General features: G+C 29.4%; 8 protein-coding genes across 8 annotated transcripts; 4 read left to right on the top strand and 4 right to left on the bottom strand.

Annotated features, from left to right (window-relative positions):
- Positions 1–350: 350 nt before the first annotated feature.
- TVAGG3_0214470 (phosphatidate phosphatase protein) lies at positions 351–2,453 on the top strand (the record flags this gene model as incomplete). The annotated part of the gene is made up of 1 exon (XM_001317292.2): positions 915–1,676. One exon carries the CDS (start codon positions 915–917, stop codon positions 1,674–1,676), a length of 762 nt encoding a protein of 253 aa, XP_001317327.1.
- Positions 2,454–2,895: 442 nt separating this feature from the next.
- On the bottom strand, positions 2,896–7,529 carry TVAGG3_0214480 (HID1 family; the record flags this gene model as incomplete). The annotated part of the gene is made up of 1 exon (XM_001317291.2): positions 5,391–7,529. One exon carries the CDS (start codon positions 7,527–7,529, stop codon positions 5,391–5,393), a length of 2,139 nt encoding a protein of 712 aa, XP_001317326.1.
- Positions 7,530–10,169: 2,640 nt separating this feature from the next.
- On the top strand, positions 10,170–10,801 carry TVAGG3_0214490 (camphor resistance CrcB-like protein family; the record flags this gene model as incomplete). The annotated part of the gene is made up of 1 exon (XM_001317290.2): positions 10,190–10,564. The coding sequence occupies one exon, from the start codon at positions 10,190–10,192 to the stop codon at positions 10,562–10,564; it is 375 nt and encodes a 124-aa protein (XP_001317325.1).
- A 44-nt stretch (positions 10,802–10,845) lies between these two features.
- On the bottom strand, positions 10,846–12,258 carry TVAGG3_0214500 (armadillo (ARM) repeat-containing protein family; the record flags this gene model as incomplete). Its single annotated transcript, XM_001317289.1, has 1 exon — positions 10,846–12,258. One exon carries the CDS (start codon positions 12,256–12,258, stop codon positions 10,846–10,848), a length of 1,413 nt encoding a protein of 470 aa, XP_001317324.1.
- An 82-nt stretch (positions 12,259–12,340) lies between these two features.
- On the top strand, positions 12,341–13,108 carry TVAGG3_0214510 (proteasome assembly; the record flags this gene model as incomplete). Its single annotated transcript, XM_001317288.1, has 1 exon — positions 12,341–13,108. The coding sequence occupies one exon, from the start codon at positions 12,341–12,343 to the stop codon at positions 13,106–13,108; it is 768 nt and encodes a 255-aa protein (XP_001317323.1).
- A 9-nt stretch (positions 13,109–13,117) lies between these two features.
- On the bottom strand, positions 13,118–13,613 carry TVAGG3_0214520 (ribonuclease kappa family; the record flags this gene model as incomplete). The annotated part of the gene is made up of 1 exon (XM_001317287.1): positions 13,212–13,592. The coding sequence occupies one exon, from the start codon at positions 13,590–13,592 to the stop codon at positions 13,212–13,214; it is 381 nt and encodes a 126-aa protein (XP_001317322.1).
- A 233-nt stretch (positions 13,614–13,846) lies between these two features.
- TVAGG3_0214530 (uncharacterized protein) lies at positions 13,847–14,128 on the bottom strand (the record flags this gene model as incomplete). Its single annotated transcript, XM_001317286.1, has 1 exon — positions 13,847–14,128. One exon carries the CDS (start codon positions 14,126–14,128, stop codon positions 13,847–13,849), a length of 282 nt encoding a protein of 93 aa, XP_001317321.1.
- A 25-nt stretch (positions 14,129–14,153) lies between these two features.
- TVAGG3_0214540 (lectin leg-like domain-containing protein) lies at positions 14,154–15,434 on the top strand (the record flags this gene model as incomplete). Its single annotated transcript, XM_001317285.1, has 1 exon — positions 14,154–15,434. The coding sequence occupies one exon, from the start codon at positions 14,154–14,156 to the stop codon at positions 15,432–15,434; it is 1,281 nt and encodes a 426-aa protein (XP_001317320.1).
- Between the last annotated feature and the right edge of the window lie 29 nt (positions 15,435–15,463).

The following is a 15,463-nucleotide window of genomic DNA, read 5'->3' on the forward strand; positions in this document are numbered from 1 at the left end:
TTATGATTGACTAAAGCAATCATATTTATTCATCATTAAATAAACAAAAAAATAATATTTGAGAGTTATTTCAAAAAAAAACACATTGAATTTATTAATTTGTCTCAATTTCAGTATTATAAATTTTTATAATTTCAATATTTTGAAATACACTTTTTAATATTTCAATATTTATGATATTTCAATGTATTAAGTGGTCTCAAATTGAGCTTCTCAAATATAAGTTGGCCTATTCAAATAATAAAATTAAATAATATTTAAAATAATAAATAAAAGTGATTGAGGTCATAGCAAAACGGCTGTTTCAGTCATTAATTCTTAAAAATAAAAAGGGTAAAAACTAAATAAAATGGGTAAAATTCAATAGTGTCTGTGCTATCGTTCAATTTGAAGGTGTCTTTTGAAACCGCAAGACAAATTGAATTTTTGAATAGTGTATTATGGTTTGACAGACACCAATGAAAAAAATAAAATGATATTTATTTTAAATATATAAGATCCTTATATAAAATATAAATATTTTATCGTTTTATTTTCTTGTTTTCGAAATGTTTTTTATTGAAAAATCAATAAAACTAACTCCAAAATAAAATTTTTGATTTAAAGACACTATGATGACACCAGGCAAATCTTCCAAGACACCTATCGTCGGGAATCTAACAACCCTAGAATCTGGGGATCAAGAGTATTCTTTTTTTTTTTGAAAGGAATCGGGTAATCAAAAATCTTTCAGTGATCACTCAAAAATTAATTTAAAATTTGAATTCATACGGATTATTTATAAAACGAGATTTTGGTATCTCCAAAAATGATTTTTTTATGTTCGGTTCAACAAGGATAGTCTGTTTATGAATTTAATATCAGAGATTCGGATTCTTTTTTGATGAGCAAGACGTTAGAATTCAATACAAACAATGCTTTTAGTTGATTTCTTCAACTTTCTTTCCCAATACGCCATTATTGACTGGATCGTTAACATTCTCTTACTTGTTCCAGCCTATATCCTTAAATACACCACTTTTGGCGAGAATTTTACTCCATTTATTACTTCAGACATTGATAACCCAATATCAACGAACTCATTAACATACGGCATTCTCTGCATTGTTATATTTGGTGTTGGTTCTCTTATTGTTATTTTACTTTGGCTTTTAATCTATTATGATGTTAACGTTATCAAGGCTACAGCTTCATACATTTTCTCAATTGCATCTGCAATGCTCGTTTGTGCTGCCATTGGCAAAATTGTAGGTAGACCAAGACCAGATACAATTGCAATTTGTGGTGGTGATGGTTCATACCTTACATGCACTGGATTCCTCGATCAAAAGCAGCTCGCATCCCAATTCTCGTCATTCCCAGCTACAGAAGCTGCTGAAGCAATGGCTGCCGCAATTTTCCTCTGTTTGTACATTGGTGAATTGATTCCATACTACAATAATGTTACATCACTCTTGATGGCATCACCAATTTTCTTCGCAATTTTCGTCGTCGCTGCTTGTATCTGGGATCGCAGAAATCACATCGATGATGCAGTATGTGCAATGATTATTGGTGCTGTTATGGGACTTATCTCATTCCATACATTCAAGAAAGTTATCAAACAGAAGAAGATTGAGCTCAGACCAGCTGCTGTCACAGAAACATCTTCTCTTCCAATGCCAAGATACAATTAATGTTGATTCACATTAATGGAAACAGAAATATTTAATAAGCATTACTATTTTAAAAAAATTATTGAAAAGAAAAAGATAAGTTTAATCATTACTCTTCTTTAAGTGATGTTACACTAATGATACCTCTCAGACTGTTCAAATACATATCAACAAATGAGTTCAGCATGAAATTAAATTTCAATTTTTTTTAAATCTAACTATTAATTATCTATGTCTACAAAAGCAATGTGCATTTCGATTAAATGTATATAGTAATTAAATCGATAAGCGTATTTTAGAATTGTATTTTTATCTTTCCGTAGTGTTTTGAAATTCAATGCATTATCGAACAATTGAGAAGGGATTCCACTCTCAATTTTGAGTTTTAGCTCAAAATAAATCGAAATTTAGATTCGTCATATATTGAAGTTTTTAAATCCTTTTTTTATTTAAGCCAAATTGTCGAAAATTTTGTCAGAAAATTTTCTGACACTCTCACTTTTTGGAGATCTACGTATGATATGAAATAACTTTTTCATAGGGTTGTTAAAAATATCAAAAATTAGCGTTTTGAAGACACTATGGTGTCTTATAATTTTCCCTTCCTTATTGGCGTGTAGAAATAAATGCGCAAATAGATTGAAGAAGAAGAATTGTTTTTCTCTTAATGAACTTTAATCCTTTTGATATAAGAATATTAAAAACATTAATATAATTTCGATTTCGGAAATTAAATTTCCAAATTTTTTGTCGATTTCGGAAATAACAGGATCCCGCATCCAACACGCAACAACAAAACACAAAAGACACTTTTTGGTTCTTTCATCGTTTTAATCGTAATTTATGTAATACATGATTTGGATAAATTTTACAAAAATAGAACCTATATTATATTCTTTTCAAAGATTCTTGCAAATCATCAAAAATAATTGTATTTTAAAAAACGATCAAATTATCCTTTCATTATTTTAAACTTAAATTAGTTTTTATGATTGACTAAAGCAATCATATTTATTCATCATTAAATAAACAAAAAAGTAATATTTGAGAGTTATTTCAAAAAAAACACATTGAATTTATTAATTTGTCTCAATTTCAGTATTATAAATTTTTATAATTTCAATATTTTGAAATACACTTTTTAATATTTCAATATTTATGATATTTCAATGTATTAAGTAGTCTCAAATTGAGCTTCTCAAATATAAGTTGGCCTATTCAAATAATAAAATTAAATAATATTTAGAATAATAAATAAAAGTGATTGAGGTCATAGCAAAACGGCTGTTTCAGTCATTAATTCTTAAAAATAAAAAGGGTAAAAACTAAATAAAATGGGTAAAATTCAATAGTGTCTGTGCTATCGTTCAATTTGAAGGTGTCTTTTGAAACCGCAAGACAAATTGAATTTTTGAATAGTGTATTATGGTTTGACAGACACCAATGAAAAAAATAAAATGATATTTATTTTAAATATATAAGATCCTTATATAAAATATAAATATTTTATCGTTTTATTTTCTTGTTTTCGAAATGTTTTTTATTGAAAAATCAATAAAACTAACTCCAAAATAAAATTTTTGATTTAAAGACACTATGATGACACCAGGCAAATCTTCCAAGACACCTATCGTCGGGAATCTAACAACCCTACTTTTTCATAAAAAAACGCAAAAATAATTCTGCTCGAGCACGCTGGTAGACTCTGAAATATTTGTATTCCAATTCAAATTATATTCGCGGAAAATTTCAAATTTTTTAAAAGAGTTTCAATTTTTCATTTTCTAAACAAATTGAGGAGATTATAAATCGGTAAAAGTAGTTATTTTTAATATCCATTCATATATATTTATATCAATTTCTAAAATTCACTTTTATTAAATCAAATATTATTTTATCGGGAATGTATACTTCTTAGTTTGTTAACGCCCTAAATATACATAATTCAAATATTTACTTTATTAAATCAACAATAATGCCGGTTTTGGTTATAAATGAAAATGCATCTCCTCATCAGAGAGCTAATATCATATATGAAGTCAACAAATAACATTATCTTATCAATTATATTGAGATATGAGCTGGTGTCTGCATCATTTTTCAATGCAATCTAACTCAATTTCTTAATTTTTTTGAAACATTGAAGCTTTTATCTACATTTGCTATCTTAAAATTTTAAAAACAGTTTTCATATTTTTTACCGATTGTAACAACTAATATTTTATTTCTTTATGTATAACTATCACTAAAGGTAATTTACTGATATATTTGGTTATTGTAATGTTATAAATACATATGAATAGTCTTTTATACGAAAAATCATATTTTTATTAAAAGATTATCAAATGATTTCTCCAAATATTAAGCATTATTGTGAAATATAGATCAAACATATTGTGATACTGATAGTGTAGAATGATTTATACTCTAAACATTAATAATATTATAATATCATCGAAGTTAGATTATTATATCCCTACAACTTAGCTTAATTCTCGATTTAATCACGGCTTCAGTTAGTCATACTAGTATGCATTATACCCTACTTACCCCATTGATTGACACCAAATAACCAGTGTGGAACCACTTCTAACAATTGACTGAATGCTATTGAATCCTAATCGTTTTTAAGGATTTCATATGATGGATTTAATTCACATTCATATGGTTATAATAATTCCAAAGTTATTTTTGAAAAAACGATCCCCGAATTGAGTCACAAAAGAAAAATGAAACAAAATGCTGCCAAAGTTCTATATTTAATGACTATGTCAATAACTGAAATATTTTCAGATTAAATTCATAAGTGGTTGATGTCTGATGATTCAACTATTGAGTATACTTCAACATCAAAACACGTATATATACCATCACTGCATTTTCCTGATGGTTCACAAACATCAATGACTAACTTTAATACTGAAGATCGGTCAAGATTATCAATGACTTCGACAGAAGTTCAAAAAACAGCAGAACCTCAAAAGGGTTCTAAGGAAGAAGAAAATAATGAGACCCAACAGAACCAAAAATCAACATGTTGCCTTTTACTATAATTTTTTCGGAAATCTGATAGTTATATTAGGTGTTCAGCACAATCATATGTATACAAGTCATATCCTTAAGGAATAGAACATTGTTGCTATATTATTTTTTAATTTAACGAAAAATTAAGGATACGAAATCAAAAGCTCATTTTTCTTGTCTCATTCTCAATGATGATTCGCAAACTACGTAAGTTCTAAGAAAACTTTATTACAAATATGATCAAAGATGTTTTGTTTGTTATTTTGTTGTTATATAAATTGTTTTTAATATGTCTGTATTACAGTTAAAATTACTCCATAACATTTTTCAATCGACTACATCCAATTCTAACCACATTAAATAAAATCCAAAAAATTCTATAAAAAATATCATTATTAAAATCTATGTGAATGCATACTATAGTTATTCATCATCGATAACTATAACAATTTCATTGCATTAAGCTTATTCGATATCATTATTTATCATGGTTGCAAAATAATTAAATTAAGTATGCCTAAGCTACAACAAACATATTACTTGTTTGTGAGTACTTTATTATTGAGGTTAAAAGCATCAATTATCCAAATAACGATTAGAAATCATTATTTGTTTTAAATTTACTTAATAATTAAAACATATACAAAGGTTATGATAAAATAATCGTTTACAAATGTAATAAAATGATGGTTAAACATAAATATATAATTTTTATTGAGATTTTTGCTGTTGCTGCTGTTTCCTCTGATCACCGTACCTGAGGATTTCCTTTTCTCTAGTAATTACACTAGATAACAACGATGTTGCCCAATTCTTCATTCCATCGTGGAGATAATCGTTGAATTCGTGTTTGAACTTCTCAAACTCTCTGACAACGGGGAATACCTCTTCCATATCCAATCCCATTAAAATCTTAGAAGCTTCTTCGGCAGAAACATTCTTTTTGCCTGAATTTGAGAAAATTGTCTTTGCAGCCTCGCAAAAATGCAATATAACTTCGAGAGGTGCATTGTAATCAGTCAAACGTGTCTTGAGTTCCTTGAAAATCTTAGATTTCTGGTAAACAATCAATTGAATGTTAATATTACGATGTTCCTTCTTCTGAATGATCTTAGCGAAGAAAGTAAGGGCCGCATTAAGTTGGTCTTTCTTTGCATCAAGGTCTTTTGATGTTATAAGGTGTTCAATAGCATTTCCGATTTTTACTGAGTTATAGAGAGTGATTTCGTCAATGTATCCAGCGAGATTTGCGAATGTGGAGAATATCTGTAAGCTCAGTGGCTCCTTACCGATGAAATTCATAAGGATCTCAAATAATAAATCGGCGTAAGTTCCACGATGTGGCCTGAAAGTGGCAAGGAAGGATGCATTAAATGGGCAGTTAAGGGAAGCAGCGGTTAACGAGTTCTGTATGAAGAGTTCTATGATGGAAACTATCAAAACATGGACAAAACTCAATCCACCCTGTTCGTACGATGACTGGAGGTACTGGAGGAGTGCAAATATCATCTCATTGGTCGATCCATCCTCAGCGAAAACTTGAATTGTGTCTGGATCTGAATACAAAAGGCCATAAATGATGGCTACTGATTCCCTAAAGTAAAGATGACTTGGATTAGCAAGAATTCTCTGTAAAGCAAGTTTTACTGTTGTCAATGGAACAGTATTTTCCAAATCTGACATAGCGGTCAATATATTGTGATCATGAACAAGGAAATATGCAGACAGAGCAAGAGAATTCTTCATTAGAGAGGTCATTACGTCTGAAGGATTGGCTCCAAGGTCATAAAAATGATGATGAATCAGATAGAAGACAGATATTACGAATTCATGGTATGGAAACTCTAAATTATCTATTGGCATGGCAACTTCTTCAGTTCCAACGATTTTGGCAAAATATGGAAGATTAATATTGAACAAAATCGAGTGGATTAGGTCTAAACGGCTAATAGATTGCGTATAGTCTTCATTCTTCTCAAGCCAGAATGTTTCTTCGTTGAATAAAGTAATATTTTCTCTGAAAAGTGTATTGTAGGCTGATTGGAGGAATCGGACGTATAAAGAACTGTTTGGTGAATTGATTCTTTGTAATTCGAATGGAATAATATTTTCTGAAGTTCCTTTTTCTGTATTTTCTGTTTTTTCTTCTTGTTTTTGTTCTGTAGTTTCTTTATTTTCTGTAGATTCCGTTGGTTGTTCTGATTTGTTCTCTGTTCCTTGTTTTGGTGGAATATCTTCTTTATTTTCTTCAATTTTTTCTTTATTTTCGGTTTCTTCTTGAGTTTGTTTATTCTTTTTCTTGTCTGTTTCATCATTAGCTTGATTTTCTTCTTTCTTTTCTGATTCTTCTTTGGATGCAATTTCTTCTTTATTTTCCTTCTCTTCTACCTTTGTTTCTGATTCTGTAGTAGCAGTTTCTTGTTTTTCTTCTGGTTTTGGCTCATTTTGTTTGTCTTTCTGAGAGTTTTCTGTTGATTCATTTGTTCCTAAAATTTCTTTAAGAATTGGATGGAAATGCTTTGTTTGTATGAGAACTGCAGACATCATGTTGATTAAATTTAATACAAAAGCAAACTGATCTGTGAAAACTGTTGGTAATGGTTGATCTGATGATAATTTTTCATTAATTTCCATGTATTTTACACATGTCTGGTATAATCCGATAATATTTTGTGGATAATGTGCTGTTATGTCGAATAAAATTTTAGGAGATGGTAAAGTTTGGTTTCTCGGTGGAGCCATTGAGATAAGACTGATCCAGAACTTCTCGTCCTTGGAGCAATCCTTCTTTGTAAGGGTGGAAAGGCATTCTATATATTTTGTGTTAGTTGTTGATTCTTCAGCACCCATTTATGAAATAAAAATTGTTTTATTCTTTAAAATTGTTGTAAATTCCTATTTGATTATATTCTTTTCAATTGATTGATTGGTTTCAAGTCAGAAATCTTTCAAGAAAAAAAAAACTTGACTTATAAGATTCCTAATACCAAAACAATGTTACTTCTCTGGAGAATAAATAAACAATGAACTCCTTGATTCAAAATATGAAATGTTTCTAAATTGCTAATTAACATATTGCATCCGCAAAGAAATATTGCATCTTTTATGAAGGCCCAATAAAAGCAAGTAGATTAATATTGCAATTAACATACTTTTCAGTATTCAAATATAAAATCCATGCCAACACCTTCATCAATGTCAAATCACGAATCCATAACTATATAAACTATCTTTGGGGATTTGGATTATAAAAAATGAGAATGGAAATAGTAGATTTACAAATTTTGAAATATGTTTAGTGCGAAATGAACAAATTTGATGCATAAGGAGTTAACGTATAGTTTCTGTTATATAATGATAGTAAATAGTTTAAAAAATAGTATAAATTAAACAAAATTTTAATATTGACTGAGAATATCTAGAATAACTTGAGAACATTCATTGTCTATTTCTGAAATGATAGATATAAAGCTATCATTATGCAATTTGCCAACTAACCATGTAAAATCATCTGAAACAGGATTTTGACTACAAATAGATGCAAGAATCATAATAAAATCATTACAAACATCATGATTAGTATCATTAATTAGTGTATCTGTATAGATATTAAATATATAATCAGTAAGAATTAAGTTATAATATGAAAGAGGGGTTTTCTTAAGCATTTGGTTTGTAAAATCTAATACTAGTAACTGTATCTTATAACTACAATTGAATAAACTGGATGAAGCGTTGATATCTGCAAAAAACACATTTAGAATTGGAATAATCAAGTTTTCTGATGATGAAAGCTCACATAATATGGAGATTACTTGCTTCATTATGTTTATATCATTGATATATTGATGATAAAAGTTGAAAATTTCACTTAAGTGATCAATTAATGATTCTGGACATGATTTTGAAACATCTCGAAGAAATGAAAGTAGTAAGAATGTTATTTTCTGTTCTTCACAAAATAGAAAACTGAAACAGATTGAAACGTAATTTTCTGCGTTTTCTTGTGTATTTTTGGACCATTTAATAGCCTTATCCATAATACTAAGGGTTAATGCAATAGTTTTTAAATCACTTTCGTTACTAAGCCAAAATTCTAAGTTTGGTATTTTTGATTCAAGCATTGGAACAAATCTGGAGATAGGTGATGAATATAGTATCATCAAAAACTTCAAAAATTTATGTAATAACTTTGTATTTTCAAGATTAATTGTAAAAATCGAATCAAAATTAATTATATCAAGAAATTTAACTTGATTAGGTGTGTAAACAGTACAGTATTGTCTTAAAATATCAATAACAAGAATGATTATCTCTAAATTTGATTCTGTGAGTAAAATTTCATAAATTTTTGCAACATATTGTTCATCTAAATAAAACTCTGGTGCTCTAAGCATTGACTTTATGAATATGAGAATTTTTTGTTGAAATTCTTGTACATTGATGTAAGATAGTAAAAATGAAATTTGATTTTGATCAAGTTTAGAATATAAATCTTTAGGGCATGATGTACTGTACTCGCTAATATAGGTTATTCCTTGAAATATATCATTCAAATCCTTTGATTGCAAAGAATCAATTGCTTGCTGTAAAAAATTATCTGAAATAACAACTTGTTTGCATGACATTAAAGCTTGTAAGTATTCGTCTTCATCTTCTTCCTCTATAGGACTATTATATGGTTTGTCTCGATGGCGAAATACCAGAGACTCCAAATTAAAAAAGAATAAAAAGCAAATAATTTGAAACAGAACTCAAATAAAAATAAAATGATATATTAACAATGAAAACTATGAGAAATTTTCAAAAATATTTTTCATTTGTCCATAATTTTGTGTATTTAAGAAGTAAACATGCATATACAATTAATTTACAATGAATTTGTCTTCCAAAAATATTTGAATTTCATTAATTTGATTCGAAAAACTTATTTTTTTCAATCATTTTTGAAAAATTTGATTTTTTTTGGAAAAATATTTCATGGTATTCTACAAAGTTGGACTATTTACTACACAGTTCTAGTGAAATCTCTTATAAAGGCTTATATTATCTCATTAAATATTAAAAAATTGGAAAAAAAATTTGGTAATCTTGCAATAAATCTGCCTAATCATTAGTAAATTTTGTTTAACTTTATGAATGATAGGATACACCAATACAATTTCCTCTTTCTTGATCCAATTTTGGAATGTTGGATTCAAATTTGTAGACAAACGTGCAAAATCTAATGAAAAATAATTAAACATGATCAAATCTAGCATTTTAAAACAATAGCTCTGGTTCAACAAAGTTAATATTTTTCTTCACTAATATTTGGATACAACATGAGTTCGCTATATGGGTCAACCATTGCTGAATTCAACAGCTACTTTATCAAATTGCTCATCAATGAATTCGGCTTTATTTGAAAGTAAAATAGCACTAATCAAATACAAAATAGTTTGAATGCAAAATAATCGGTACGATACAGTGTAAACTACGATCAAAGATTTTAAGTTTATTTTAGAGCCATGGGCATTGAAGTCCTTTATATTGCAATTGGTGGTGCAATAGGAGCTGTTTTTCGTGGGGTTATTTGCATATTATTCGATAAATGCTATAAAAAGAAGTTTCCACTAGCAGTTTTTATCATTAATATCACTTGCTGCTTTTTGTATGGAATATTATCTAAAATTACATTTAGAAAGCACTATCCAGAAGAATTACACGTAGCACTAACAACAGGTTTCTGTGGTGGATATTCAACTTGGTCAACATTCGCCAGCCAAACATTTAAACTTGGAAAAAATAAAGATTACATGATAGCTGTACTTAATGTTGTAGCAAATCATGTGGTTGGTTTCTTCTTTTGTTGGCTTGGTCAACTAATTGGAAAAAAGATCTAATATATTTAGAATTGCTTCATTTTGTTACTTGTATTTCATATTATACTACTTAAATTGTACAAAATTGTATCTTCTGAATCATTACAATAATTTTTGTTCAATTTCATAGTTTGGAACATTAAATACAACCACATTAGTATGATTTCTACTATCACTGATTCCTATAGAGAGCTATGACTTATCATTATTTCTATTTCCTTTACTTTTGTTTTGTTATGTTTAAATTTAGTAAAAAATTCATTAATTATCATAAACAACTAATATTTTTTACAAACAACATATTAATCTTCAAAATCTTTAAAATTAGGATCTAAATTAACCAAAACCATTACACTTGCTTGAAGAGAATGCTCTCTACAGTTTGCATAATCTTCTATCGAATCATAAATCTCTCGAATAAACATAAAAGCATCTGAATCAAAAATTTCAGAAATTAACGATTCATCGTGGCTAATTGCGTATGAACCAAATTGATAAAGAGCATCAGTCATTTCTAAACCTGCGTATCTCCACATTGGTTCTACAAAATCTAATACAATTTGCAAATAATTATTTTCAAGAAAGTATTGGATACTTTCATCATCAGCAACGGATATCAACGAACATATAGACCTTAATACATCCGATTTCGTCTCAAAATTAAAATCGTCATTGAGCTGTTCATTCAAAATTTGAACAATGTTATTTTCGATTGTCACTTTTGTAATGTTTTGAATTGAATAAGCGCATTCATGGAAGAAATTCGCTATAGAATTGGTAAAATTCGGGTTCTGTTCTTCGATATAAGGAAATATGAGTGTCATAAGCGTGTTTACACTTTGAACTGTTATATCTTCTTTTTCAGAAACACAAATTGATAAGAAACGAATGAATTCTTTACACAAAAGAACGTTATTGTGATCAAAACTATTGACAATGTCTAGAAAACTGGCATTTCCAAGGAAATAATTGAGATATTCTGTTGATCTTTCAACAAAATTATTAAAAACAGAGAAAAGATAAAATCTGAAGTTATCACTTGTTTCGCTATTCAAGAATATGCTTAGTAAGTTATCTAGATAAGCTTTAACTTGAGAATTATTGACATCATAATGAGAATATGAACCAAAGCACATTAAGGACGACATAAACAATTTATCATCAGGGTTTGTTGTTCTAAGCACGTTGAGGATGATATCTAAGAAGTTTTTCTCTTTGAGGAAGGAAAATACTTGATCATAAATTTGGAGATCAGTATCCTGAGATTTAATGATCATTTCGTGCTTTGGATGCTGATTGAATACGAGTAATTGCTGAAACAATGAAATAGCCATAGGATTTGGTAAATAATTGAATAAATATTGATGAATATCGTGTTTAACATAGTAATTGCATATTCCTGGAGATTTTATAAATATTACAAAAAGAATGCATGCGTAATTTGTTAATTCTTGATCTTTTGAAATTTCTGGTGATAATAATGGGATTAAACGAGTAGATAACTCTAAAAATTGTGGTTCTAAATCTTTGTGATAGTATTCTTTGATAAGAAATGCAACATTTTCCAAATTTTGTTGAATATCTTCTTCAATATTAAACAAACTTGCAATGAAATCAGCATTAACTATATCTTGACTGTTTTCTGTATCTGTTTCTGCTTTAGTGATTTCAAGTTGATTCTCATCATTATTATTTTTTTTAGAAGCAGAAATCATTGATGGTATTTTTTTTGTCACGTAAAATAGTCAAAAATAAATAAAAGAGAAAAAAACGATAAAAAAATTTATCGGAGATTGAATGGAATCTAGAGATCGAGCTACTATCATTTTGATCGATAATTCTCCAACATCAATCAATGGGGATTTCATAACTGATCGATTAAATGCTCAAACAACATGTGCAGAGCGTCTAGCAAAAAATTATAATCAATCTAACCAAAATTCGCAAGTTGGAATTATCACAATGTCGAGACCAGAGTTTGGCATTCGTTCTTCCCCAACAACAAAACCAAATAACATTGCAAATTCAATTCCAAATATTAAAAGAGGAAAAGAGCCTATTGACATATTACTTGGAGTCAAAAGTGCTATTTTGGCACTTAAGAACTGCATACCAATCCCATCGGAAAAAAGAATTTTAATTTTTGTTTCATCAGATTGTTTAATGACAGATGAGATCGCTGCTACTATTAGAGCACTTTCAATTAAGAATAACGTCATAATAGATATAGTTGTTATGGGCGAACACGTGAAAATCGTTGATAAGTTACATAGTATCAATGATCAGATACCAGGATCAACATTTTTGTTCATAAAGAGCTGCAACACTCTTGTTAGCGATCTTGTAATAGCAAAAGGAATTGGAATGAAAAAAGAAGAGATTCCACAAATAAATTCCAAGTTACAACACCAAGATCCGGAACTATACAAGGCTATATTGGCATCCAAGCCAGTTGACTCGGAAAATGCATTTTTATCAGAAAATTCGTATCCACCCGAGAAAACTCGAAAATCACCTAGTGCAAAAGCATCTCCAAAAGATAGTAAAAAGAAGAAAAAGAAATAGAAAGTTTATTTCAAGAATTAGTATCTATAACCAATTTAATTCATTACAACTCCTGTATAATAAGAACGAACACTAAAGTTTCAATTACCCTTCCCTAAGCGGCTTATTTGCTATTAAGAGGCTGCTCAACAGACTTTGCATTTTCGGATTTCTTTTGCTCCTCTTCTGGTGCATTCTTGAGCATCTCCTCTATTTCATCAACTTCCTCGTTAGCCTTGTCGTCCTCAAATGGATGCTTAAGTCTGTAGCAAAGACTGATTGAGCTTAAAATGCAAACAATGAAGTAAATGATAACATTAATCCATAATGTTTTTGTATTGTCTTTTCTTGTGTGATGAGGGTTAAGATCACCAATGGTACCGGCTTTATCGATACCGAAAAGAATGGCCATAATGCCGAGCATGACTATGCCCCAAACACTGATAACTACATAGCAGGCAGCACATCCAACACTTGTGTAACAGCGCACACAGCAATTTGTCATTATTTAAATTGATAAAGCCGCTTTTAAATATACAATTGTTTGTCTATGATCGTCAAACTTTCAATTGAAAATAATCGTTGATCAAATTTTGATTGAATAGTGTTAACCCCTGTTTAAATTTATGAACTAAAAAATAAAATAAATGAATTAATTAGCCAATTTCTCAAATGATCTTTTTTTAGAGCCAAAAAAATAAATATAAAAAATTATTAGTATTTACAAGGATATTAATGAAAATACACATAGTTTATTTATTATTTCTTAAGAAATGTGTTGATTAAATTTGTAAGTGCTAATTCGAACATTACTTTTGGTGTAAGAGCATCATCTATTGAATCTGTATTATAAACTTCTTTAAGATATTTCGCAAGTGCTTCGTCTTTACCAAATTTTGTTTTAACTGTTGCGATAAACTGAGAATAAGCATCATATGGAGTAAGCCACTGGTCTCTAACAATTTTACTAGCTGCGTTTTCGTTCTTTAATAACTCAAAAGCCTTTTCAATAAGCGCTTGTTCTTCAGCTGTAAATGACATACTAAAAATTAACAAAAGGTGACAAATGATTCTTTTCTTTTCGATTTTTGGGGCATCTTTTATACCTAGATATAGCTTAACACCAGTGTTTGAGTTCACAAATATCAGTGAAATCGGAAACTGGACGCTTCTTGGCAATGCTCTTAATAAAAAATCACATTTGCAACTGACATCTGAAGCAGCAAAAGAGTTCGGCGCAGTTTGCCAACGTGTTCCTACACTATTCAACGATTGGATGGTATACTTAGAATTATCTATTGAAGATTATAAACCTGGAGATGGTTTTTATTTTTATTACAGTGATCAAGTGTGCCAACTCACTACAGAAGACATCAAAGGCTTTTCCATATGGATAAATACTAGTTCAGAAAGCGCAGATGGCTCCTATCCAATATATTTTGGAGCATATGATGGAATTAACATCACAAAGTTTGAATACCTAAATATTGGCAATGTAACATTCCCCAAAACAACGAAGAAGTTGTTCTTACTCTTCCAAAAGCTCTCAGATATTGTTAAAGTTTCATCATGCGAGACATCAATCGCAGGACAATACAAAGACTTGTTTATCTTCAGCTACCCAACTTTAATCAACCGTGGCTACTTCTCATTTGTTGCTAAGAACTCAAATACGAGCGGAACTTCATTTTCTCTTCATACAGTTCAAACATATTCAAACGAACCTTTACAAGAGATTTTTGACCCTAAAATAGAATCACATAACAGAAAAATCATCTATTCTCGCTATTACGAACGTCAATTAAAGAAGAAAGGAAGAAGATCGAAGATGCCGAAGTCATTGTTCTACATTTCTCAGCTAAAAGAGATCCAGAATGTTACAGGAACCGATATAATGCTCAAAGATGCAATAGATATTATAATTGAGTTATATGAAAGATCAATGAACTCAATAACGTCAGGAGCACTGGAAAGAATAATCAGAAATCGTTTAGAAATACCTTTGAATACAGCACAAGACAAAATTGAGGCTGCAAGTGAAAATCTTAACGCAACAAGAGAATCTCTTGAAGATTTATGGATAGAACTTAATCATAAGATAAAGGGAATACGATCGGAAGCAGTTATTTCTATGGAAAGTATTAAAAAAGAGATGATGGAAGCGGTAAAGGATATATCAATAGGAAAATGCGGTCTTGAGTCAGCTCTTGGCCTTGAACCACAAAAGAATGAGGCAATTATTGAAATTCTGCGAAAAATTGCTTTAGTTGAGCTTGTTATTTATATAATTTTCTTCATCTATAAGCATAGAAAGACAAACGGCTTCAAAGGAGGAAAATCAGACTAATATAAATTGTTTTTGTTTTGCTATTCGAT

Source organism: Trichomonas vaginalis, chromosome IV, assembly GCF_026262505.1.
Source record: "Trichomonas vaginalis G3 chromosome IV, whole genome shotgun sequence".
Taxonomy (NCBI): domain Eukaryota; phylum Parabasalia; order Trichomonadida; family Trichomonadidae; genus Trichomonas; species Trichomonas vaginalis.